The sequence below is a fragment of the Chionomys nivalis genome, chromosome 19 (genome assembly GCF_950005125.1).
Source record: "Chionomys nivalis chromosome 19, mChiNiv1.1, whole genome shotgun sequence".
NCBI classification, from domain to species: Eukaryota; Metazoa; Chordata; class Mammalia; order Rodentia; family Cricetidae; genus Chionomys; species Chionomys nivalis.
Window position 1 is genome coordinate 59,889,563 of NC_080104.1, and position 26,470 is coordinate 59,916,032.

The 26,470-nt window shown below is 52.6% G+C and overlaps 1 protein-coding gene across 3 annotated transcripts; it reads right to left on the reverse strand.

Moving 5' to 3' along the window:
- Positions 1 to 1,026: 1,026 nt before the first annotated feature.
- On the reverse strand, positions 1,027 to 25,972 carry Znf76 (zinc finger protein 76). 3 transcript variants are annotated; one of them, XM_057751233.1, is made up of 14 exons: positions 25,772 to 25,969; positions 16,074 to 16,229; positions 11,155 to 11,235; positions 10,968 to 11,045; positions 8,663 to 8,862; positions 6,455 to 6,571; positions 6,171 to 6,246; positions 5,539 to 5,664; positions 5,232 to 5,411; positions 4,297 to 4,533; positions 4,045 to 4,208; positions 3,283 to 3,447; positions 2,382 to 2,495; positions 1,027 to 1,825 (listed from the first exon to the last, which is right to left on the reverse strand). In XM_057751233.1, the coding sequence occupies exons 2-14, from the start codon at positions 16,144 to 16,146 to the stop codon at positions 1,721 to 1,723; spliced, it is 1,716 nt and encodes a 571-aa protein (XP_057607216.1). In that variant the 5' UTR covers positions 16,147 to 16,229; positions 25,772 to 25,969; the 3' UTR covers positions 1,027 to 1,720. The 3 variants fall into 3 exon arrangements, 2 of the variants coding, with proteins under 2 accessions (XP_057607216.1, XP_057607215.1); XM_057751232.1 differs by having other exon boundaries at positions 25,658 to 25,969; XR_009055614.1 differs by lacking the exons at positions 1,027 to 1,825; positions 2,382 to 2,495 and having other exon boundaries at positions 3,315 to 3,447; positions 4,297 to 4,754; positions 25,658 to 25,972.
- Positions 25,973 to 26,470: the final 498 nt, after the last annotated feature.

Sequence of the window (26,470 nt, forward strand, 5' to 3'; positions counted from 1 at the left end):
GGGCAGGTCCTCTTCACTAAGGCCTCCACTTTCTTAGATGCAGAGGCCTCTCGGATTGGGATGAACCCACCTCACGGAGGCCATCAGATTTCAGTGAAGCCTAGTTGAGGCTAATTCTGGGACATCCCACTCCCAGGGGAGCATGCCCAGCCTCGGAGCAAATGGGAAGCAGGCTGTGGAGACACATACTATCGTCCCTCGCTTGGAGGTCTGAAAGTCAGGGATAAGTCTGGGACCACAACTCTGAAGCACAACTCTGTCTCAGAAACAAACTAATAAAAGACCCCAAACAACAAAGGGTAAATATGAACTTCCTAGGTACCCAGGAGAGGGTATACAGGTAGTTCTTGGTGTTCGGGGTCCACTCAGGAAGGGACTGGGGGCCCACTAGAGCATCATGGTAGAGACAAAAGAGGCGCCCTCGGTTCCTACAGCATTCCCACACAGCTGCAGTCAGCCCTACAGCTGCTCTCCACAATGTCCTTTGGGTGTCTGTCCTGTTGTGGCTGCTCTGGCACTCCAGCTCACTCTTCAGTAGGTCACATATACCTCTGAAATCTCACGGCATGGGGAACAGTTAGGGTGGTACAGCATTAGGACCTCAGAAACCTGGAGGAACCTTGCCTGGGGCTTTGTGGTGGAGGCTGGGAAAGGAAGGTCTCAGGCTCCGTTCAATAACAGAAAGACAGGAGACCCAGAATTCTTCCAGTCCAAGCATGCAGAGACCAGGGTTCAGTCACAGCCGGGAACCACAGCCACTCTAGTCCTGTTTGGCATAGGTGTGGGCAGAAGCCCACTGGCAGCTCCTCAGGGCTCATCTTTCCCAGAGCCTTCCTCCCGCCTAGACTCATGCAGAGCTGTGCTAGGGGAAGCTGGAGCCCAGGGAGTCGGGCCACTAGGGCCCAGCCTGGAATGACGGGGCCCAGGGAACCCTGCCACCAGGGCTCAGTCTGGAATGATGGGGCCCAGGGAACCCTGCCACCAGGGCCCAGCCTGGAATGATAGAGGAACCCAAGTGGAAACTTGCAACTTTTATTAAATATTCATTCACCCATTTGCCGCCACCACCCAGAGCAAGAAAAAAATAATTATCAAAATAGAATTAAAAAACCAAACCACAAAACAAATTAAACCTGATCCCCAGCAGTCTAGGTCCAGGCCACTCTCTGCCTCTCTGCCACAGACAGAGCAAAGAGCCACTGGGGAACCGTGGCCTGGGAACCCACTCCAGCCACAGGCCCCTGAGGAATTAATTCTGACTGTGTTGGCAGGAAGTCCCTGGTGCCAAGTGGCTAGGCATCTTGGCCAACCTACCCCCAGGAAGTGGTTATTGCTGGGAGACGCTGGGCTGAAGAGCTGTCTACCTTTCCCCCGGTGGCAGACCAGTCAGGGTGGAGGCCGGTCCTCACCTACCTAGTTCCCATCTCTCTGAGAAAGGGAGTAGACAGAAGCGAATTTTCCCCCAAGGGAGGAAAGCAGGTGTCCAGGGCAGCCTGGTGACCACACTGGTTGTCCTCGGTCCCCACTGTCCGCTGCCTGACCCTCGTCTTAGGTGTGGCCCACAGCCCTTTCCGTTAGAGGCCATTTTCCTGCGGCCCTCTCATCCCAGCGGCCTAAGTGGTCATCTTCTTGGGGTCAGCCACAGCCAGGGCCCCAGAGGCAGGGCCGCCTGTGAGCGTGGCACCTTCTCCAGAACCGTGTGGAGCCGGTCCTCTTGGGTTCAGCAGCCACTCTCTGACACTGCGGTTTCTAGAGTCACAGTCCCTTGCTGCATGGCAGCGGTGGCTACACTTATGGCCTCCTCCAGGGTCTGCTGCTCCTCCAACTGTGAAGAGGGTGCACAGGAAGGACAGCATGAGACCCCAGCCAAGGCACGTGTGATCACCTGAGCTTTCTAATGTAGAAAATTTCCCGATAAAAAGTCCTATTAGGCATGGTCTAGGGAGACCACACACTGCCTCAGGGTCAGAGACACCAGACAGCTTATAAAAGAGTAACTGGCTGGGTAGTGGCACACACCTTTAATTCCAGCACTTGGGAGACAGAGAGTCTCTGAGTTTGAGATCAGCTTGGTTTTTACATAGTAAGTTCCAGGACAGCCAGGGCTGTTACACAGAGAAACCCTGTCACCAAAAACCAAACCAAAGCAAACAAACTAACAAAAAAGAGTAACTAGCTAGAAATGTCCTTGGAAGGAAGGTACCTTCCTTATCTCCTGGGTGAAGAGAAAGACTCAAGAAGACAGGGCTTGCCTCAGTCACCCCCAAGGCAAGGATGTCCCCACTCTCCCTCAGACGTTGTGAATACTGGCAGAGAGGAATCCGAACAAGGCTTCACTGCCCTCTCTGGTCAGGGACCCTTCCCTCCATTCTTCTACCCACCTGCACAGCGATGTGCGTTCCGTTAGCTGTGGCCAACAGCGCCACCTGTTGATGATGAAGAGACGCCACACTTGAGTCCTCAGTTACCAGGGCCCCAGAGGTAATGATTGTAACCTGAAAACACAGAAGGGAAGACCGTCCAGCTACCTGCAGCACCTACCCCTTCCCCATGCAAGTAAAATACTCCCAACGGAGAAAGCCATATGGGTCAGATTAAGCAGCGTGGGATCAGAATTACACAAGGTTGGATCTTTCTTCAGTGAGGTTGGCAGTGTGGTAGTGATGGTACTGGAGACCAAACCTCAAGAGTGGCGCAGGCGCAGCAACCACCACGCTACAACCCTAGTCCTTAGCGCTGAGTAGCTGGGATTACAGATGCAGGCCACTATGCCTACCCTATCCTGTCCTAGACACTGTCTGGAGATAGTCTGTTTTAAAGATGAAGGTTGCTGAGACTTTTTTTTTTTTTTTTGAGACAGGGTCTCTCTTTGCTATCCTGTCTGTTCTAGAAATTGCTGTGTAGAACTCACAGAACTGCTGCCCAAATGCTGGGATTAAGGTGTGCATTGCCACTCCTGACCTTAATTTTATTTTGTAATAGGAACTGAACCTAGGACTTCGCCTATGCCGACAGGAACTCTGCTACTGAGCCGTGCCCACACCCCTTGTACTCTTGCTTGAGACAGGGTCTCACCAAGTTGCCCAGATTGACCTTACACTTGTGATCTTCCTGCCTCAGCCCCCAGGGAGCTACAATGACAGGCCTACGCCACCAGGCCTGTCAGGGAGACCTTCTGTTTCTGTGCTATCTTCCCCATGAACTGCCTTGATTGGTTTGGACTGCACGTTTAATGCCCCCATGGGAAAGAACACGGAGAACAAGCAAACCGCCTGGTCATACGGGCTGAGTCTGGGTGCCATCGGCGCTGACCATGGTGACCGTATGTGTGCCAGCTGTGGCCAGTTCATCGTGGTGGCTGGGGATGGTGAGGGTGGTGCTGCCGTGCTGAGTCACCACACTGATGGCACTCCCCAGGGCCTGCAGCTCTTCCGGGGACAGGCTGACCTGCCGACAGGAGGGAGATGAGCTGGACGGGGCATCAGAAGAAGGCTGTGTGAGTGCAGCCACAGGCCACATGCTGCGCTAGACAGCTTGGCTTACAGATGCTGAGAGAGAGAGAGAGCTTGGCTGGGGACCGGGACCAGGACCACGACACAGGACCATGGTTGCAGAGAGGACCACGAAGGGCATCCTACTGGCACTTCTACTTCCCACTACTTTGTCCCTATAAGCCGCTGCATGCAGGTCAGGATCTCCACCTAACTTGTCTTCCTGCTCACTCTGGAAGGAGGAGGCACACTAGACGAGGTTGGCCAAGGGGCAGGATATTCTGTCACCAGTGACACTGGTAGACTGACATGGCCCTCTTGAGAGCATGCACGTCATTCGAATGAAGAGCAACAGCCTCAGAGAAGGAAAGAGACTGGGAGGAGCAGGTCCCCTCAAGGACCACACGGGTCCCCTCAGTCTTAGCTCTTTCAAGTCCATAAAGGCAAAACAGGAGCATGGGTGGTGGTGAGGCTGAGAACTTCAGGGCTCCCCAGAGTCCCCAGACTGGAAGAGCCACTCTGAAACTGCTCCACCCATCCCCAGGGTCTCTACCTGCTGGGCACCATCCTGAGTGATCAGAGCCACCTGGGGGGCCCCATCTTCCTCGGTCACCATGGCTACTTGGGTTGGGATGTCATTGCTCTCTTCCTTCACCTCCGAAAGGTAAGCAATGTGGGCTCGTTTGGTTGGTGGGCTTTCCTCAGCAGCAGAGGCAGCTAGGAGAGGAGGGCCCAGGCTGTCACCTGCTGCCAGACGCCAGGAGAGGCCCTGTGGGCCCCACCTCCCTGCTTCTGGCTCCCTCACCCTCCAGCTGCTGCTGCTGCTCATACAGGGCCTGCTCACTCTCCTCGGTGGCCTCCAGCTCCCCATGCGCGCTGCGCTTGTGCATGGCCAGGGTGGAGGTCTGCCGGTAGGTCTTGCCGCAGCTGCTGCACGTATAGGGCTTGCAGTGTGTGTGCACCACGTGGTGCTTGTACAGGCTCGAGTACTCAGTGAAGCGTTTTCCGCAGCCTGGCACCGTGCAAACATATGGCTTCTCCCCTGGGGACACTGGGCTGTGAGGGGGCGGGAACTGGGGCTGGCAAGGGGAAAGCTAAGGGGATAGGGCTGGGGGACAGGGCTGGTGAGGGGAGAGCAGAGGGGCTGAGGACTGAGTGGCAGGGGTTGGGGAGACAGGAGGGCATGAGAGTGGGACCCCTGCACCCAGAGACAAGGTGGAAAGAGCAAGGTCGGGCTCTGAGAAGGGGAGTGAGTAGGGCATTCTAATGTGTGGGGGGGTGAGGGTTTGAACAGCAGAGACAGTGGGGCAGAGCGAAGTGTCAGGGAGGAAGGGAGAAATGGGGTGCACGGTTGAGAAATGATAGAAAGCTGGACAAGGGGTGTGACCCTGGAAGGGTAAGGACACAGAGCCATATGCACAGTAGAAGCTGGGAGGGGACGAGGGTGACATTTCACTGTTTCTTCCAGACCACTCCTGACCCTGGCCTCTTTCAAGAGCTCAGTGGGTATGTGGCTAGGGACTGTCCAAGTCCACAAAGGGTGGGCAAGACCTGTCAGATTAGACACAACTACCAACGGGGAACTGTTTACAAGAGGAGACAGTCATCTGGGTGACCCACTCCAACTCAGCCCGGAGTAGCTGGCAGAGAAGGGCTGGAGCTGAGAGGTGTCCCAAACAGAAGCCTACAGAAGGAGACGGGGCCTGGGAGAGGGCAGTGCTCACATGCCAGCCGGCCCACCTGTATGGATGCGCACGTGATTCTTGTAGTTGGTGGCACTGGTGAAGCCACGGCCACAGTGGGGCTCGGGGCAGGTGTAGGGCCGCTCGCCCGTGTGGGTACGCACATGTACCTTCCGGATGTTCGATGTGGTAAAGGAGCGGCCACAGCCCTCAAAAGGACACCGGAATGGGCGTTCACCTATGTAGACAGGGATTCGAGAGGAGGCTCAGGAGGACCAGGGCAAGAAGGGATGGCCCCAGGCTCTGGGACTCGGTCTGAAAAACACCCCTGGCCGCTGTGGACAGTGTGGCGGGGCCCAGCCTACCTGTGTGGGTCCGGACGTGCTTCTGCAGGTCCCCTGAGGTCTTGAAGGCTTTGCTGCACAGCTCCTCTGGGCACTTGTATGGTTTCTCACCCGTATGAGTACGGACGTGACTTTTTAGCCCATAGCCTAGCCATGTGTGGTGGGAAGTGAGAAGAGCAGCCAGTGGAACCCCATCCCTCAATGCCTACCTTATTTAGAGGCTCTCTGTCTAAAGTGATCTTCTGGAAGGCTCTAGAGGCCCAGGACAACCTCTGTCCTGCCCAGGAAAAGCCCACAATGCCCCATGATATTCCCTAAGGCCAGATGGAGACCTTCCAGAACATGACATTCAGGGGGAGACTAGAGAAGCAGGGCCGAAGGGTCCTTGTTTCACTGGGAAATCAAAGCTAGAAAGGCCTCAGCCCTCTGTGGCCCACAGCTGGCGCTGTCAGAGCCTATACAAGAGACAGGCTTCTCTACCCGTGCCCAGCCCCTCCTGAAGGCCCAGCCCCACAGGCTCTCACTGGGAGCAGGCTCTTCAGAGATCACACATCCCAGTGGTTTCTCTGGGATAGCAGTCTGAGCTTGGCCACCTGAGGAGGTCCCTTTGCTCTCAACTGGAAGCAGACCGTGACTTCATTCAGGTGTGTTACCTGTGGCAAAGGCCTTTCCACAGCTGGGGAAGTCACACCTGTACGGACGGTCACCCGTGTGAGCTCGTTCATGTACCTGTGGGGAAAAGCAACCCATAACTCAGCGTTCATTGTGATGGGGATGGACTCAGCTCTTTGGTTCTCCCTCATCTATGTCGTGGCTGGCTTCCTTTGAACATGCCTCTTCCCTCCAGCAGGTGACAGGAGGCTGGGGCAGGGCAGTGCCAGGGTAGAAGTACAGTCTCCCAGGGAAGAGGACAGGGCTAAAAGTTGTCAGTTCTTACCTTTAAGTGATGGGCAGTGGTGTAGAGACGGCCACAGCCCTTGTAGCCGCAGCGGAAAGCTCTGTCTCCAATCTGCTGCCCTTTGCCATTATGGGGAGCTGAGCTACCATGCAGAACCTGAGAAGAAAATCTTGGTGTCCCTAAACATACTCCCTGCAGGGATGAGAAGGAGGATACCAGACCCAGCTGGTGGCCCGAGACCCAGTGAACAGAACTAAACTTCCTGGGTCAGGAGCAGAAAAGCTGAGCGGTCATATCTTCCAACACAAGCCCAAGACAGAGCTGAAGTGGCATGAGGCTTTAAATCTCCAAGTCCATGCCCAGTGGCAACTTCCTACTGCACCTTCTAGGTGTCCCCAAATGGCACCACCAAATGTTCAAACATTCTCACTCAAACCCGGAGCATGGCGTGGCTCCGTGTGACCACAGGCTGGACTCTAAAAGGGAAGGACTGAGACAAGAAGACACACCAGTCCCTTGAGCAATGTGCTTAGAACGGGAGCTCCTTTCCAGAATGTTTTGTATGTAGATGATGATGTGTGAGCGAGTGTCTCTGAGGCAGAGAAACACAGCTAGACAGGCAGGGACAGACAAGCAGGCATTCCACATGAAAACAGGGCTGGCATGGTCATGGTGCGGCCCTGACGGGTTAAGTCTGAACATTACAGGGCACCTGGAGGATCTCCTAGATAGCTGCGAAGGCGGGAAGTGACGGGTTAAGTCTGAACATTACAGGGCACCTGGAGGATCTCCTAGACAGCTGCGAAGGCGGGAAGTGACGGGTTAAGTCTGAACATTACAGGGCACCTGGAGGATCTCCTAGATAGCTGCGAAGGCGGGAAGTGACGGGTTAAGTCTGAACATTACAGGGCACCTGGAGGATCTCCTAGACAGCTGCGAAGGCGGGAAGTGACGGGTTAAGTCTGAACATTACAGGGCACCTGGAGGATCTCCTAGATAGCTGCGAAGGCGGGAAGCAGGGTTGCTGGGATGGCCACACCTGAACTAGGCTGAGTTAGAAAGCTGACCACACACACACTAGGAGGCCAGGGTTCAGAAGCAAGTCCTCTTCTTCCCAGTGGGAGGTCCTGCTGGGAGGAGCACAGACAGCAGGCACAGCAGGCAGGGGCCAGAATCATCAGAGCCGGAATTGACTGCTGAAATCACCTGATCCCACTTAGTTTACTCAGCTCGGGTCTTGGAGGCAGCGACTCTCCAGAGCTGGACCAGGCAGTGGCAGAGCCAGCACTGACCTTACGGCTCTTGTTTTAAATAAAGCCCCATTCTCTTGGTCTTTAATATTCCCAGAGTCATAGTGGCTGAAAGGAGCTGTGACCGAGTGGCCTGAGGTGGTTTTGTGCTTCCTTTTGAAGAGGCAGGAGAATTTCCTCTTTTCTCCCATAGCTTATAAAACCAACTCTCCCAGCATGCAGGTTAGCTAGTGTTTGGGAAACTGCCCATCCACCCAGCTCTGTGGTTGGCCCAAGGAGAGCACGCCCATGGCCCACGGTTTTCTGTTCCTGTCCTCAGCAGGGAAGACAGCAGGTCCAGCAGAGACTCTGGAGAACCAGAGCCTTCTCCCAGGGCTCCCATTCCAAGAATCCTAGTTGTCCTGGTATACGTGGCCTGCTCACTGCCTGCTGGGTTTACTTCCCCAAGCGACTAAGTAAGTCTGAGAAGCAATAAATACAGCAGCATTTTACTTCAGTGGATGGAAAAACTAATAAAAGACACGGGCAGAGCTTTCCCAAAGAGCAGAGGATTATCACGGCAGCCCGAATGGGCCTGGGTCTGCCTTCCTGCCACACGGAAGCCATTGCTCCCTGGGCAGCCTTCCCTCCTCCTGCAGTGTAAACAACAGTAAGTGCACACAGCTGTCTGTCACGGCCCCAGCCGTCAAAAGCACTCATGGGAGAAGACTGGCAGGAGCTGGGGTAGAGGGCTCAAGCGAGAGCAGCCGTGGCTGTGCCCAGGCACAGGCCTGCCAGTTCTCTAGAGGTGAAGTTCTATGCTTTGCTTTCGTTTGATGGATATTGTGTGGTCCAGGCTGGCTTCAGGCTCCTTTCTTCGAGGTCAAGGGCTGAGATTCTAGGCTCAGACCACTACACTTGCCCACACAAGTAAGGTTTCGGCAGTGTCAAGAGGTGGTGGGCAGGTAAGGCCCTCTACTCTCCCGAGCAAAGGCAGTGCCAGGCTCTGCATGCTCACCTTGTTTGCATATTGCTCCAGGGCCACCACTGTGTCTGCGCTGAAGCCCTCTTCGTCCTCGGCTGCCAGGTCCTCCAAGCCCACCTCTGTTTGCACAGCCAGGATGGTGCTGCCCGACGGCTCAGACACAGGGTGATGAATGTAGGCGGTGGAGCCGTCGTCCAGCTGGACAGCTTCCAGGGCGCTGGGGTCACAGCCCTCTACAGGGCACACGAAGTTAGTCCTGATGCCACACAGGGGAAACCCAGCTGAGACCCTGGCTTTAAATTATGAGTGGTAAGTACACCAATGCGGGGGTCAGTGTGGACTTTTCAGCCTTCACTGTGCCTTTTCTCTTGTTGGTCCTTCTGGGGCAGTCTCGCATAAGGACAAGGTCTCCCAGGGTACAATGACTGGGACTCAGCAGCTCCTTGAGGGCCTGGTCCACTATCTTAGGATAAAGACCTGAACCTCTACTCTGATGAGTCCTCAGTACTCCAGCCGTGGCCCTTGCCCCTCTGCCATTTCCCAGGCTTCTTGCTCCAGTAGATCCTTGACGTCACCTCCCACCTCCACTTCTGCACTCGCTGGTCCTGTCTGGAGTGCTGTCCAAACTGCCGCTCCTCTTCCCCAGTTCCCAGCTGCTTAGACTGTGGCTAGTGACCCCAGACGGCTCTACATAACTGCATATTGGAATCGTGAAAAACTGGGCACCTCTAGGTGTTTCTGTGTGTGCAATGGCTAAAACCTGATTCAAACAAAACGTGCAGGGATCTGGGGTGTTGCTGGAAGTCCTTGCTAGTGTTGCAGCATGTGACTCCACTGGAGCCTCAGTTCTGAACACACAACACAAACCAGCCCCGCCTGAAATACCCAGTAGTTCAAATTCAAGACCATGTCATAATCTGCAGCTTTAACTCTTCATACAAAGTGAATTACAGAAATAGTTATTAAAAATAGTATTTTTCTATTGTATCAAGTATCAAGTCAGTCTACTTTGGATTATATTGTGTTACAGATTTGATTTTAAAAATTGCAGTTTGGCATGGCAGGGAAACCCAGAGACAGCTGACCCAAAGCTCACAGACTCTAGTCCGACAGCTAGGGAGTCTGCACAGGACTGACCTAGACCCTCTGTGTGTGGGTGACAGTTGTGTAGCTTGGTCTGTTTGTGGGGCCCCTAGCAGGGCATCAGGATCGTCCCTAGCACATGAGCTGGCTTCTGGAACCTATTCCCTGTGGGGTTGCCTTAATCAGCCTTGATGCAGCAGGCAGGGGCTTGGTCCTGCTTCAACTTGATATGCCATGCTTTGTTGACTCTCATGGGAGGCCTTACCCTTTCTGAGGAGTGGTTACGGGGTAGAAAGAAGGTGGGGGAGGTACTTGGAGGAAAAGAGGAGTCAGAAAACACTGCATCCTCTGGAATTGGAGCTACAAGCATTTGAATGCTGCCTGACTGGGGGTGCTGGAAACCAAGTCTGGGACCCCTGTAAGTGCAGGAAGTGCTCCTAACTGCTGTGTCATCTCTCCAGCCCCAAAACTGTAAATTTCTTTATGATTCACTATCAGTGACTGTTTGAGTATATAAATGTTACAGACCTATATATCTAGGGCTATGTACAATTTCTAGTGCAAAAAGGGGTCAGAAAGGGAAGAGGCTGGCGCAGCGCAGCACCCAAGTAGTCTATCCGGCCTTGCTGTGTACAGCCGGTTCATCCAGGACATCTGGCCAACAGCTGAACAGGCCATCTGACTTTGTTCTGCTGTGTATGCTCCTACCCAAACACAGTGCCGAGGGTGGACTTGCCCATGGAACCACTTCCAATCTAAATGATTATTCTTTTGTACATTAGAAACTATTTTCTTTTGGGTCTTTGAGACAGGCTCATTCTATAGCTCCGGCTAGCCCAGAACACACTACGTAGCGCAGACTGCCCCTGAGCTCCTGGCAATCCTGCCTCAGCTTCCTAAGTGATGGGAGTGTAGAATGAGCCACGACACTTGCTGGGGAGTTTCCTTCACTGCTAAAGATGAGCAAGTTTCTTTTCCCTGGCTTGTGATAGTGCCCTCAGGTCCAATGCAAAGACCTAAGTCTTGATGGCTGGTCTGGTGCCAAAGTCAGCATCAAAGCCTATGCCGATGTTTAAGACTTGCAGCCATCTTATGATAGAGGCAGCTGCTTGTGTGGTCTGCCCCAGGGAAGGCGTGCAAGGCTGCTCTCGGGTAAGCAAGGCTGTGTCTCCGGGAAGACAGTGCTTGTGTTGACCGCCTGGCCCCGGCCAGTTCTGCCTCTTCTTTCCCACCAGGCGTGCCGACCATGGCCCACCTTTGGGTGTGCGGTGTATGTAGGCCACGCTGCCATCCTCCAGCTGCACAGGCTGGCCATCCTCAAAGGAGAAAGACTCTGTAAAGGGAGCAGCACCAACCATTCTCAGGAGCATGCAGCCATGGAAGGAACCTCAGGGAGGGCTGCCAGGCCCCGCTCTGAACAGGGACGTGCCAGGACACCTCACCTTTCTGTATCGTCACCTGGTGGATGTACGCAGCGGTCCCGTCCTCCAGCTGGATCACCTGCCCTTCAAGCAGCTTCTCTCCTGGGGAGGTGGAAGCAGAGAAATGGACCAGGCGCAGGTCTGCCACATGCTTGCCTGCTTTGGTAGACGCGTATGGAGTCTCTGAGTTCATGCCTGTGACCCAAGCATGGGTGACATTTGCCATGTTCTCTCATTCCCCACTTCCTAAGCCTCAGTCTGGAGGCACTAAGGGAAAGACATCCTGCCACGGGGTAACCTTCAGGTGTCCCCTTGGGCCACTGACCCAGGAGGGATCTCCTCTAGTGCTCCAGCCAGGCCTGCGAAGGTAAGGGCCTCTAATTTAGCACAGAGCTGCTGGGGTGGAGCTGTGCATAGAAGGAAGAGTGTCCTGAGACCAGGGACGATCCCAAATGCTAAAAATTCAGATGCAGACCAAACTAACACAAAAAACACATCACCTCATTTTCCCTGTAACTGTATGCCAAACCTGGGGCCTCCAACAAGGCAGGCCTTGGTGTGGGCAGCAGCTGTAATGGGCTCTGGAGCCAGGACAAACCTCCTGAGTGTAAATTCCAGGTTCTTACTCATTGTGTGACCCTGGGCCACTTATTTAGCCCATGTCTCAGCTTCCTCTTCATATTCTTAACAATCCTCCCTTCCTTATATGGTTGCTGTGAGGACTGGGTTTCCTGGGAACATGCCAGGGTATGGTCAGCCCTCCCTGAACTTCCGAGCTCATGACAGCAAATCTACGGTGCAGTTTGAAAGCTAGTTGTGGGTGGTGCACACCTATAACCCCAGCATGTGGGAAGTGGTGGCAGGACCAGGAGTTCAAGGTCAGTCTCAGCCAGGACTACAGGAGAGACTTCCTTGAAAGATGAACAGAAGAAATGGAAGTAAAGTAACAGGAAGCTATGGTGTATGTGTGCACATGTGTGTGTGCACGTGTGTGTGTGTGTCTGCACGTATGTGCCGGAGATCTACCTTGAGTGTTATCCCTCAATAAGCCTTCCCTTGTTTTTGAGACACTGTCTCTCACTGGCTGACCAGAAGTTTCCAGATGAAGCAAGGCTGGCAGGCCAGCGTCCCCAGCGAGCCTGCTGCCTCTGTCTTCCAGCAGTGGGATTACATGCATGTACCATCCATTGCACGCAGGTTTTTATGTGGGTGCTGAGAGTTGAACTTGGGTCCTCATGCTTGTATGCTGACAGAGCGAGCCCCCTCTAGCCTGAGTGTCGCTACCATGCTATGGGCCCACGCACTGTCATCTGAGCCATGTTCCCATAACGGATCTATGAAATGTCAAGCCCCATGTCCACCCCACTCAAAGCATTTCTCGTTACAGGATCTTGCTGTGACCCAGGTGACCCGGAATTCACTGACCAGACAAATAAAGACCTCACAGCCGTGTGCCTTCCTCTCTCTGCCTTCTAAATGCTGAGATGACAGGCGAGAGCATCATGCCAGGCTTTCTTCTCTTTTTCAGTGCTGGACACTGAATCTAGAGCCTTGTGCATGCTAGGCAGGGTCTCACTCATGAGCTGTACCCCTAATCCTTGATTTTATCTTTTAGACAGGGTCTTGATATATGGCCCAAGTTATCAGTCCTCTTGGGAACACAGATGTGGGCTTTCTTATCTCCTTTTCTCTCAGACAAGGTCTTGTGTTGCTCAGGTTGGCCTCACGGCCATCACAGAGCTGAGGATGACCTTTACTTCCTCCATCCTCCTGCTTTCACTGCCCAAGTTCTGGGCTCGCAGGAATCAGCCACCAGGTCTGTGTGACTCCTGGAATCAGACTCAAATGCCCCCTGCTCAGGTGCTCCTCTCAGGAGGGCAGAACGAGGAGTGGGAGTGAGAAGAGAAAGCCCCCTGCTCAAGTGCTCCTCTCAGGAGGGCAGAACGAGGAGTGGGAGTGAGAAGAGAAAGCAAGAAGGGGAGATGGACGAGTTCATGCCAGAGACGGGTTTGCTCCTTCCTTCAGACGGTTCCTCTAAGTCAGCAGAACCACAGCTGGCTCCTGTTGCTATGCCCCAGCAGGGGAATCCCCAACCTTGCCCCTAGAGGGAGTCTTCTTGGGTTCTCTTATAAAGGGCAGATGACTCACCAGTCATGGTCATGGAGTTGTACACAACCTTGAATAACAAATGTCTTCCTGTTTTGGAAAGTTCTGGAAACTACAGGAGGGGGGCTTGGCTGGAAGAAGTGGGTCTCTGGGGGTCAGGTGGTGAGTGTGTGCATCACTTCCTCCTTCCTGTCTGCCATGAGGTGAAAAGCTCTCTCCCACTACCCACAGGCTCCTGTTTGCCATGACGTTCTGCCCAAGCAGGAGGTTAAAATGACTATGGACTGGACACCTTCAAACCGTGAGCCAGAGTAACCTTTCCCCTCCGTGTCATTTCTGGGAAGTTTTCATCACAGCAAGGCAGAAGAACTCATAGAAACGGGCGCCAGAGAAGGGGGGTGCCGGCTGTGCCCATGGTGTAGATCTTAAGTCTCGAGAACTTTTTGTGGGAGGGCTTTGGAAAAGTTTGGAGAGGCAAGCTACAAAAAGCTCAGGCTACTGTAGGTAAACTTAAGCAGTTCCTGTGGGAGTTCAGAAGTCCAGGATGCCAAGAGGCAGTGGTCAGTTGAGACCAGGCTCTCGTGGTTTTAGACGGGAAGAGGAATTCTAGGGGACATGGACTGGAGGGCCATTCTCAGTACATTCTGGCAAAGAGCATCATCCATGTCCTAAGATTTTGAGTAAGGTTGAGTTTAAAAGGAAAAGACTAATTATTTTGGTGAAGGAATTTTTTTTAAATGTTTAAATGACATTTATTTGTGTGTGTGCACAAATACACACTCTCATGCACACACACTGCAACGCGATGGAGAAGGCGGGGAACAGATCCAAGAACGATGGCAGAAAGACACAGAGAGGTAGAGGAGGCAAAGGCTTAACTTACGGAGGGAAGATTTACAAGGAGCGGCTTTTGGGTCAGAGAGCTCACTTCTTTGCTGTTGTGCCCTTTTAAGATAGGGTCCCACTCTGTAGCTCAGGCTAGCCCCAGTCTCCCATGTGTAGAGATTGTAAGCCTGGGCCTGTCTGACAACTGCTTTTATTCATTCAACTACCGACTGTCCGTGGGAAGCTGGCACAAGGGAGTCACAGGGTCTAAGGAGAAACACAGCCCCACCTAATTCTTTCTCTCACAGGCATCACCAGAGGGACAGGACTTGTAACGGAAAGTCAGAGAGTTTGGGGCTTTAGCAGCATTGTAGAGAAAACACATTGGCAAGAGAACAATCCTAGACAGGCCACAAACAACAGACAGCTTATGACAGGCCTCCCAGAAGCCTGGCCACCTCCTCAAGAGCTTACAGAGGACATCTAGGTGTGTCTCACATCATTATCAAGAAACAAAATCTTAGGCTGGACGTGGTGACGAGTGCCTTTAATCCCAGCACTCGGGAGGCAGAGGCAGGAGGATCTCGGTGAGTTCGAGGCCAACCTGGTCTACAAGAGCTAGTGCCAGGACAGGCTCCAAAGCTACAGACAAACCCTGTCTCGAAAAACTGAAAAAAAAATTAAAAAAAAACAACAACAACAAACAAACTAATAAAGAAAGGAAACAATTTTAAATGAGCAAACAAACAGAAAGAGGCGGCACCTGTAGACCCAGGCACGGAAGCTCAGCCATGTACTGAAAGGGAGGCGGCAACATGGCCACAGGGAGAGCGGTGCTTACCACATTTAGGAAAGGTGGGAGGAGACAACAACGCATGGGGCATGTCTGAGAATGCTGGAAGAAAGGAGGAGCACCCCCCACCCAAAGGAGGAGTACCCCACCCAAAGGCCCCTATGCCCAACAGCACTCTGCTGGCTCCACACTCGCCTTGATTTGAACTTCCTTGACAGAGGAGGCAGGATGCCAGATGAAACACACGACTGCTAACTAAGTCTGAATTTCAAACAAACTTTCATTACGAGTTTCCCTCATCTGAAAATCTAAAGTCTGCAATGCTTGAAATTCTAATGACTTTAGATTAGGAACGTGCAAGCTCAGGTCTGTGCAATATTCCAAACCCAAGTCTCTAAACCTGGTATGTGTTGTCTGGTCCTGAACACTTGCATAAGGGATATCTCATCTGCTCTTAAAGCTCTTTAAAATTCACTTTTACTTTTATTTAGGTATATATGTGCATGGGGGTGCTATGTATATATGGGTAACCTCAGAGACCAGAATAAGGTGTTGGATCCCCTGGAGCTGGAGTTACTGGCAGTCGTGGGCCTCCCAACATAGGTGCTAGAGACCCAACTCGGGTCCTCTCTAACTGAGCCAGCCTCAGCTCCCCAGTCTACTCTTAAGGACTGTGTAGAACTGTTTTATGATTTGATCCTATAAGCACATGGCCCATGCAAATTTGAGGACGTATTTATACTACCAAAGAATCTACTACTTACCTGGAACTCAAATTTCTTTGTGAATCTGACATTTTTATTTCTGGCACCCACTAATGTCAGACAGTAAGGCACGAACTGCACACTGGGGTGCCCCCTTCTGAACCTAGGGTATCTGGCACATGGTAGAGACTCAGGAAGACAGTCCAGGGCTTACACTTTCCTGAATCAGGGTGGTGAACTGCCTTTATCTAGGAAGGACCATAAAATGGAATAGCTGTGTCTGAAAGCAGAGGCCTCGGCTTGCAGGTAAGCACTTGCTCACCCATCCCATGAGGGTTTACTCTAAGGAATGCTCTTCCCTCAAGTACACAGAGGCTCTTCCCTCAAGTACATATGAGACCCTCACACAGAGGCTGCTCCAGGCAGGGACAAGCAGGCAGGAGGGCAGTGAGGCAGTGACGCTATTGGAAGCCGCTGAGACACAGGACTCTGAGGTCCCCTGCAACACTCACCTTTGACAGCTTGCTGGACGTAGGCTGTCGTCCCATCACTGAGGGTCACCGTCTGCAGCCCCAAGCTTTCCATGACAAACTGCCACTTGTACCTTCAGACATGAAGTTGGCTTCTGGCCACCAATGAGGTCAGAGATTTCCTTCTGGGTCACCAATCTGAGAAAATGGACAATGTCACATAAAAAAAGCTTCACGGCTTCCTCCTGCTGCAATGACTGAGGCCAGCCAAGAACACACAAGCCATGTTTCCAGAGAACTAAGTGGGTTCCTCTGGGAAGTGTACAAAATACACACACGGAGCTCTAGATGGTGAGCGTAGAAGCACGCCAGTTAAGCTGCATGTGAAGCCAAAGTCCACAGATCTGATCCCTTTGAGATTCGCTCCCTTTAAAGGCTGTAGGCAGGCAGCCTCCCTGCCTGGTTCTCTGGGCTTGTTCAGCATCTTCCCTGCACTCAGACCCATCCGTCCACTGGCACTGCTGACCGTCCTCAAGGAATAAGCAAGTCTCTAACAGAATTCACAGTGTCCCCACCCCAAGGATGGCAACTGTATCCCCCCATGGCGGGTCATCCTTGAGGACTGTCCTCCTAAGAGTCGCCGACCTATCTCAGGGCAGTACCACTTCTCAATAGTCAGAAGCCCCTACCGGTGTGCTCAGATAGTCTTGATCGCTTCTGGCCTTTTTTCTAATAGGCTGTGAGAATAACATTAAAACAAACAAACAGAAGACCTAAAGCGGCACTTCCGACTTCCTCAAAGCAGCATCCAGCCAAGTTCTGGGCTCCCCTTTCAAAGCACGAATTTAGCCTGTTGGCGGAATGCAGAAAATCACGGAGTAGACAGATACGGGGTGCAAAAGATAGGACTAAAGAGCACACGTGCTCTGTGTTTCCCCTCTTCGCAAAGGTTCATTCTGATCTGGTCCACAGCCAAACTTCTCACAGATGAAAAACGTCAGTCTGGGAGGGACAAAGGCTGATGGAACATGGGGCAAACAAATCAAAAACAGATTTGGGAGAGCTGTGTTAACAAAAACGATTCTGTATTTGTTACTACAGAAAAGGACTTCAGTGCACATCAAGACGCGAGCCTAATTCTGTGGTTTCTAAATGATGAGGAGAGAAGAGGAAATTAGTAATGGAAAACTGCATTGCTCTACTGAGATGTAAAGCATTTACACACGTTTCTGTCAGAAAGCACACCGGCTCTAAAAGCCCCGCTCACGTTTACATGGTTATGTGGCTATTCCAACTGCAGAGATGGGAGCTAGTCACAGGAAACGGAGTGACTAGGTGGAGTGGATCATTCCCAGTTCCAAAGGGCAGGGAATGTATGTCCCTACCCTTACAGAACAGAACTCATTTCAAATAAAATGAAATCTCAGCTACATGTTGAAGCAGGATTTTAACACCTCAACTTGTGACAGCCAGCGTGATGATCACTGCTGGATCTCAGCCTCACTTCTCATTCATGAAAGTCTAGACTCGAGGCATTTTAGAGTACCAATAAACAAACTGGCAGAGGTACAGACTAGGGGCGACAGAGTAAGCCTTTTCTTATTCAATTATTTTTCCACGGAGCACAGGAAAACTGGGCTGATGCTCAGTTAGAAGCCTCACCCACTGCTGACCATCATTCGTGGTGCTGGAAGGTGCTCCACACACCACCAGAGGACAAAGTAAGGATCGGTCTCATCCCACATATGAATCCCATGAGCTACAGTCATGGCCTGCCTGCAAGTACACCCATTGGTACAGTAATGGGAGTAACCAACCACCCCTTGAGTGGCATGCCTTTAATCCTAGCACTTGGAAGGCAGAGGCAGGTTATCTCTGTGAGCCCAAGGCCAGCCTATACTACATAGCAAATTCCAGGCCAGCAGGGATATATAGCAAAACCCTGCCTAAAAAAAGAAAGAAAAAAAATATTAGCAGAGCAATGATCAAAGGTATTCATTCAGCCGTGGTCACCACTGGCTTGACAAGGGCCATTGATGTGAAGAATGACATATTCTATCAGCATTAGGAGGGACAGGACGCTATCTTAGACACCATTTTATCAAGATATCAAAGTGGAACAATCTGCAAAATTTTAATAAGGAAGAGAAAGTAGCTCTGACCTTCAGAAGGAGAAAAAAGACGTTGGATAAAAGAGCTTGTTAGAAAGATCAATAGTTGGGGAATATTTTAATAAGAGAACTATGAAATATATTAAAAACAGACATGTGCTGGGTGTGACAGCGCATGCTGTAAATTTACAAGGCTCATACAGGGGGATCCCCAGGAGGTTAGGGTCAGCCTGGGCCACACAGTGAGACCTGTTTCAATAAAGCAATAAAGAAGGCAAAAGAGTCAGAGAGACATCTTAACACGAAGACGTCCGAGTCAGAGAGACATCTTAACACGAAGACGCCCGAGTTAGAGAGACATCTTAACACGAAGACGCTCAACTGGAAGCCAGTCGGCACTGGGAGACCATTAGAAGGGTGAGCCCAGAGCACCGACAGCATCACACAGGCCAAGGGTGTGGACGGACTGATGTGAACACCCACCCTCTGCCACTGGGCATGCAAGAGGGGGCAGCCTCCAGGGACCACACTCCTTGTTTATCCAGATGAACTGAGAACACACCCACAGACACATTTATTCAAAGTTGCCTAAACTCACAGAAACCAAGCAAACTGTGGGACATCCTTAGGGTGGAACAGTTAAAGTTTTAAAAAATGTGCGTGTGCACGCATATGTGTGTGTGTGCATGTGCACACGTATCTGAGTGTGTGTGGAGGTCACAGGCTGGAGGCTGACATCAGGAGACTTCCTTAATCACTCTGAGCCTTACTTTTGAGAAAGGCTCTTAGGAACCTGAGACTCACTGATTGGCTAGAGCGCTGAGGTCTGTCTCCAGCTCCCCAGGGCTGGAGCTGCAGAGGCACACAGCTGCATCCAGGTTTTAAGCAATCAGGGCCTTCCAGTAGTGAAGCTCACTGGTGGCTCGCCTGCAGAGCTCTAGGAGGGGAGACTCACAGGCCCCAGATCATGTCCTATGTGGCATCAGCGCTTCACACATGGCAGTGCTCTCAGGTTATTACTTACGAACCGAGGAAGAAAGGAGGAAATTTATCGTCAACATGATGCCCAGTCAAAGCTCAGTGGCCTTGAAGGCTCCCACTCCACCCACATGCTGTCTTGTTTATTCTGAGCCGCAAATCCATCCATATCCACAATGGGAGCTGAGGTCCTTTCTAGACTAAGGTGGTCATTTAAAAGAAGGGAGGCCAGGAACTGTGGGGCCACACAGCTACGTGGGGGCAGAGCCCAGGCAGACTCCCAGACCGCTAGCTTCTCCTTCTACATGCATCCGCTGCCCAGCGCTAGGAAAGGAGAGTTACTAAGGCCCCACAGATTTGCATACTGAGCTACTTACTGGCTGTTTAACACCACTCACAACTAACTTGTTTATTCCAGGACAGCCAATGCTACCTAAAGAAACTCTGTCTAAGACTAAAGAACGTGAATTCCACCCAGATGTGGTAACACACACCTTTAACCCCAGCATTCAGGAAGCAGAAGCAGGTGGATCTGTGAGTTTGAGGACAGCCTGATCTACAGAGTGAGTTCCAGGACAGCCAGGGATACAAAAAGAAACCCTGTCTGGAAAACAAACAAAGAAACAACAACAACAAAAGCTTAAGTCATCCTCTCTTACATAAATTTGAGCCCAGCAACAACAACAACAATAACAACAAAAGCTCAGGCTATCCACTCTTACATAAATTTGAGCCCAGCCTTAGGAAGGGGGGAGTGATTTCCTAATCTCCCCTCTCAATCTGACTTTCCAAACTCTTTCCCCTCACTATGAGGGAATTCCATCCTTCAGTTGCCCAGGCTACAAACTGGAGTTGTCCTCAACATATTTACTACACATTCAATCCATCCATCCGTTGGTACCTTTTTGAAAGTAAGTCCACAATTCAACAATTTCTTTTTTACTCCTTTACTTTGGATCCAAGCCATCAACTTTTCTTTTCTGGACCACTGTAGGCGCACCCCATCAGTGCCCACTGTAGGAGCACCCCACCAGTGCCCACTGCAGGCGCACCCCACCAGTGCCCACTGCAGGCGCACCCCACCAGTGCCCACTGCAGGCGCACCCCACCAGTGCCCACTGCAGGCGCACCCCACCAGTGCCCACTGTAGGCGCACCCCACCAGTGCCCACTGTAGGCGCACCCCATCAGTGCCCACTGTAGGAGCCCATCAGGGCCTGTCCTCTCACTCTGCCCCATACAATTTAGTCTCAACATGGCAGCCAGAATGAGCTTTCAAGAATGTAAGTCAAGGCCGGGCGTGGTGGCGCACGCCTTTAATCCCAGCACTTGGGAGGCAGAGGCAGGCGGATCTCTGTGAGTTCGAGACCAGCCTGGTCTACCAGAGCTAGTTTCAGGACAGGCTTCAAAGCCACAAAGAAACCCTGTCTCGAAAAACCAAAAAAAAAAAAAAAAAAAAAAAAATGTAAGTCAAATCATGCCAGTCTTCTGCCTAGACTCCTCTAGTGGCTGGAGGCCTGTGAGACCCAAGTTCTGCGCCCAATCCACTCCGCACCTCAGCAGCTCCGCTCTTTATCTCTTGTCAAAATGCAGCCATTTCAGTACCACAGCTGTACTGGTTGGCTCTTCATGTTTTTAGAATATACAAGGCTTATTTCTGCTTCAGGGCCTTTGTGCTTGCTTGTCTACTGTTCGGAAAATAAATTTCCTTCGGATATATGCCAGGCTCATTTCTAACTTCTTTCTGGTCTTTGCTCAAATGTTACCTTTTCAGCAATAAGTTCCTTGCCACTCTGTCTAAAACAAGAACCCTGGCCACTCTCTCTTCTGTATTTAATGATTCCAATTGTTTTGTTTGCTTTACTGTCTGTCTCTCTTGTCTATTCCCCAATGGGCAAATTCAGTCTCCTATCCCTAGCACCTAAAAGAGCACTTTGCATACAGCAGACAAAATACTTATAGAATGGATGGATGGATGGACACCCATCCCTTCAGGACCTCCAAGCAGGTCAGAAGGGGAAGATCCTTGTTGCGCCTGGGCTCCCAGGGTACCCTCTCACTGCCTCACCTGTTCCCAGGTCCAGTCCAGCTATTAACCACCAGAGCCTTCTCCTGAGCTGGGGAGCACCAGAGCCTTCTCCTGAGCTGGAGAGCAAAGCTGCACCAGAGCCCTCTCCTGAGCTGGGGAGCAAAGCTGCACCAGAGCCCTCTCCTGAGCTGGGGAGCAGAGCTGCAGCAGAACCCTCTTCTGAGCTGGGGAGCACCAGAGCCCTCTCCTGAGTTGGGGAGCAGGGCAGCACCAGGGCAACAGGTTCTTGTTGCTAGGAAAGTGCAGGTTCCAGGCCTCTGCAGAGGCTGATTTTTAAATTTAGCCTTCTGATATCTCACAAACAGAAGAGGTCAGACACAGGGTAGCGCTAAATATTCTCCTCAGTCTAGGTAAGTCCCACTTCAGTACTAGAGGCTCACTTGCTTGGAGGCGTTTTCTGAGGAACAGGGCTAAATTTGTACTTATTCATCTACCTTCTCCACCACCATCTCCTGACGTAGATTTCCACACACAGAAAAGTAGAATATTCGAACTTTCACAGGCCCAGTGATTTCCTACAGCCATCTAGCAACCTTGGTTCCCTGTTCTCCACTCTTACCTAAGCAGTTCATGGAGCCATTTTCTTGAAAGCAGTCTGTACAAGGTAGTTCTGACTGTTACCACTGGACCCCAACGCCTCCAAAACTGTTTACTTATCGTGTGTGGGTGCACTCTCCTCAGGAGCATGCCATCTGCGAGGAGGTCCGAGGACAACTGGGAGGAGTCAGTTCTCTCTGACCACATGGGTCCTGGGGATCAAACTTGGGACACTGGGCTCTTTAGTTGCTGAGCCATCTTGCCTGGAGTGCAGTGTCTTCTCATATACTCCAAAGCCCCGCACTGTTAGCCACCCCCTCTCCAGAACAATGGCTAAACAGAGCGGCATCTGAGTCCCACAATGTCTGGCTGTTGGCATGCTGAGGGCTCTGGGGACGGAGGGTGCGGCTACAGAAGGTGTGTTTCAGAGCCCACTCAGCGCAGTAAGCACTGACTGACTGACTGACTGATGCTTTCTACAGACAAGAGGGAGGAGGATTAAGATACCAGAAGTTGAAAGGATCCAACCTCTATTCTCCAGGAAGCCACAGGGCGGCTAGTGGAGGAAAAGAGTGCATGCACAAGGCAGATTACGTCCTGTACCCTAGGAAGATGAAAACAATGACGCAGGCTGCAGGAGCCTTCTGAGATCCACCCTCAGAGTTCTGGGCTCTCACCTTCTGCTGTTTATGACTATACAACCAAGACTGGGCGAATAGACACTGGGCACAGTTCTTTAATGTCGTATCTGCCACTCACCATCCGGCTTCCAGTGGGAGGGGAGCCAAGGACTTGGAAAACAATAGGGCCAATTCAGTGCTGGGGAGGCTGACAACACATTCTAGCCTCAGAGGGTCTGGAGCAAAGCAACTGTATGAGGAGGCTGGGAAAAAGAGTATGTTCAGGAGACACAGCCAACCGAGGCTGAAGCACTTCCCAGGGCTCTCTCCCTACTACCTAAAGACAGGGACTCTTGGGGCTCTGGTATCTGAATCCATCAGATGTTCCCAAAGAGTGCAGTTCTCGGCGCAAACCCGAGGCACAGGATGTCTGCCCTGCAGGCCTGAAAGCTGCAGCCCCGGAATTCAAAGCCCTGCAGGGCCTGAGAGCAGAGTCCTGTGGGAGGTAGAGTCGCGATGTTGTCACCTGAGACAGGCGGGAAGGAGCCTGCGCGGTGAGAAAGAGGGAAGAAAGAAAGGCAATTTCTGTCTGAACACGAAGGGCATGAGATGCAGGGTCTGAGCAGGGTGTGGGCAGAAGGGTGGGGCCCTTGAATAGGCAAGGGTATATAGTCTATGAAGGGTGGGACTGTGCTGGGCAGAAGTGACTCATTTCACAGAAACTGTGCCTATTACAAGGTTACTAGAAGAACTAATTAGAGGTTTCATGGGACAGGATGTGACTGGGATGGCAGAAGTTAGGGAAGGAGCAAGGATGCACACTGAAAACAGGTTTCCAATAGCACAGGGATTCCTCGGGCCTGAGAGCTGGGAGCGCCAAGGTCCCAACTTTGAGCAAAGGACAGACACAGGGGCTGAGACTGTAGCTCAGCGGTAACAGTGCTTGCTTAGCACTGCAGGTGTTAAGGAACTGGGTCCAGGACATGCTACCCCAAAGCACAGCCATCTGAAGGCTTGAGAACCAAGATCTCGCTTCTCTTCTCCTCTGAAGCAGGTCATAGGACCGTCATGTGCAGATGCCTGCCCTATGCCCAATGGATAAAAGCACCCTTCTTCATAAAGATGCAGGCCACAGGCAAGAGCCCAGCCATCTGGAGCTTGTTACGTGACCCCACCCCTATCTACTTTACTCCCATGGCCTTCCATTCTTCTTGACCACCCATCTTCATCAAGCCTAGAAGTAAGATATATAGGTGTAAGCCTCAGGTCTTCACCTCCTTCGCAGAAAGCTTTCCACGGGGTAAGTTACGCTAAACAAACATACGCTTTTCACTTGTTAGTCTGGCTTTTGTTACATGAGCCTCAAACAGGGATTTTAAGAAGGTATGTATGTCCCTCTCACCGAAGGACAGGGTCTTAGGGGAAAAGAGGTCAAAAGTCACAAAGAGGATGAGAAAAGCCACGAAGTCGTGGGATAGAGGGCGCTAGAAACCCTTGTGGGTCTCAAAATCAGCTGATGAATCTAAGAATTTAATGAAGTTTAAGAATTACAAGAAAGCAAGGAACAAGGGTCTGAGGAGAATCTGGGAAACCAGAAAGTGAAGAGATGAGAGACAATGGAGTTAGTGGGTTTTCTGAGATGGTTCAAAGGAACGAATTCCAGATCCTTTATTAAAGCAACTCCCAGGAAAAGTGGGGGAGTGGTGACGGAGATAACTAATACCTCGGACTCGTGAGAGGTAACACTATTTTATATAAAGCTTGATATATAATAGCTGCTGGGGAGCGGGCAATCACTAAGGAGCTGTGGAAGTCGAAGTGTGAGGGGAGGAGCCCTAGTCAGACTGGGACAGGGACTCCAAGATGGCAGCAATAGTGACTGACATGGGCCAAGTGCTCATTGTCTGTGGAGTTCCTGGCACCCAGGATTTCACCCAAAACAACTGCCGTACCTTAAAGGTTTTCTGTGGGCCAGCAACAGTGCTGAACGTTCTGCATGTGTTACTGCATCATCACGGGCACATGCCCATGTTTACAGCCCTCTCTTGGCAGCATAGTGACGGAGGGGTCGGGAGGCTTTAAATGGTATGCCGAAAGTTGCACAGTTGAATGGTCAAGCTTATGAAGTCAACAGTGCACAGGGAAAGCTCTCAGCTACACTGCTTTCCCAGACGGGTAGAGCCCGATCAAGGGGGCATGGGTGTGGACAATTAAGTGTAGGATCGTGAGAATGAAGAAGAATGAAGCAAGTGGACCCTGGGGCACTTCTAGGGCAGAGTACAAAAAAGCCCTCTGGTTTTCTCTTGACTAAGAATTGCGGAACTTAGCCGGGCGGTGGTGGCGCACGCCTTTAATCCCAGCACTCGGGAGGCAGAGGCAGGCGGATCTCTGTGAGTTCAAGACCAGCCTGGTCTACAAGAGCTAGTTCCAGGACAGGCTCCGAAACCACAGAGAAACCCTGTCTCGAAAAACCAAAAAAAAAAAAAAATAAAATAAAAAAGAATTGCGGAACTTTAATCGGAAGAAACATCAGGGAGTATCAAACTCAACCACATCGCAATATTGATCAGACGCTGAAGTCCAGCCTAAGGAAAGGACCGCTCCCAGGCTCCCCAAGCCCAACACGATAGAATCTGGACTCGAACCTGGGACCACACACTCAACCCAGAATCTTGATGCCTCCATTGATATACTTCATTCCATATACTCTTCAGCACCACCATCGTGGCGGCGGTGAGGGGCTTACGTTATGTGCTGATTGACACTGGAGCCTGGGGGAGTCAAAGACGGGTGTCAGTGGGGCGAAGATCACGAGAGTTATGGAGATGAGTTGGGTGGGAAAGTACCGGAGTCTGAGTTGCAGTGGTCAGGAGAGTTTTGAAGGCTGTCCACAGAGGATAGTTTAGGGGTCACTAGGGGCTGTGGGGATCTGGGAGCTGTGTGATCACTGTATCAGAACTGAAGCAGGGCTGGGGTTAGCAGTCAATGAATCAGGGGTCACCTGGTAAGGTCTGCGGGGGGAGTGGGTGAGGTGTGTCTGGGGTCAAAGAGGTGGAGGCGGGCGCGGTCACGGGGTGGGGTTTGGGAGCCCTGGGGGAGGAGTCCAGGGCGGAATGGAGGGGCAGGGACCCTAGGTGGGGGTGGGGCCAGGCCGCCGTCCCGGGAGGCCCAGCCGCCCGGCCACGACCCGAGGAGGGTGGGCACGACGGGCTCCGGACCTTCCCGGGACCCCGCGTCCGCCCGGCCTCCCGCCTCGGGGCACGGTGGACCCACTTTTCCCGCGGCCACCAACCTGACAGCCCCCGAGGGCGACTCCGCCGACAGACCGCCATGCACCGGGCCCTGCCACCAGCGCCGGCCCCGCAACCCGCCTGCGCCATAGCCCGCCCGCCCGCGCGCGGCTTGCCTCGCGCGATATCCAGGTTCCAGGGCGGCCGCACTTCCCTCTGGCTCCCGGCGCAGCCTCCGCTGGGCCCCGGAACCCGGATGACCAATCGCGGGGCCACGCTCCAGCCCGCCCCCCTCTGCCGCGCCGGCCGGCCTGTTTATCCCGGTTCCCGGGCCTCCGGCTAGCCTCGGAGCTCCGCCCCGGCTTCCCTCACTGCTGGCTGCCGCGTGACGCGACCTCGCCAGCCGGGGCGCCCGGGGAGGGCGTGATGACGTCACGACGCCGGGTGGAGGCCGCAGTCGCCATAGCAATGGGTAGTGCTCGGCGGCGGGCGGCTGCGGGAGCCAGCGCTGCAGGAGCCGGTCCCGGGAGGAAGCCGCGGCAGGTACCGGTAGGCGGTTACCGAGAAGGACGGTGCCGAGGAGCATCGAGGGCACGGGGCTCCGAGAGCCGGTCCTCCCCGCGCCCGGTCGGACGGCGCCCCGAGGGCTGACACCCCGAGGGACGCTGCTCCTCAGCGCTCTGAGGGAAGATGCCCTGGAGGACAGCGTCCTGAGGGACCATCCTCCCTGCGGTCCCCGCCGCGTCCCGTGTTCTGGCGGACAGTGCCTTGGGGAGCATGCGTGCTTGTGAGGGATAGTGTGCCTGTCTCCAGAGAACGAAGGGCCCTGGCGTTCTCCCAGAGGGATGATACTCCCCGAGACATCGTACTCCGTG

Excerpts from the sequence above, each read along its gene's own strand:
- Znf76 (XM_057751233.1), bottom strand. The coding sequence starts at position 16,146 with ATGGAAAGCTTGGGGCTGCAGACGGTGACCCTCAGTGATGGGACGACA. Across the intron at positions 6,572-8,662 it reads TGGAGCAATATGCAAACAAG|GTTCTGCATGGTAGCTCAGC; the intron begins GTGAGCATGCAG and ends TTTTCTTCTCAG. Across the intron at positions 4,209-4,296 it reads GCAGCAGCAGCAGCTGGAGG|CTGCCTCTGCTGCTGAGGAA; the intron begins GTGAGGGAGCCA and ends CTCCTCTCCTAG.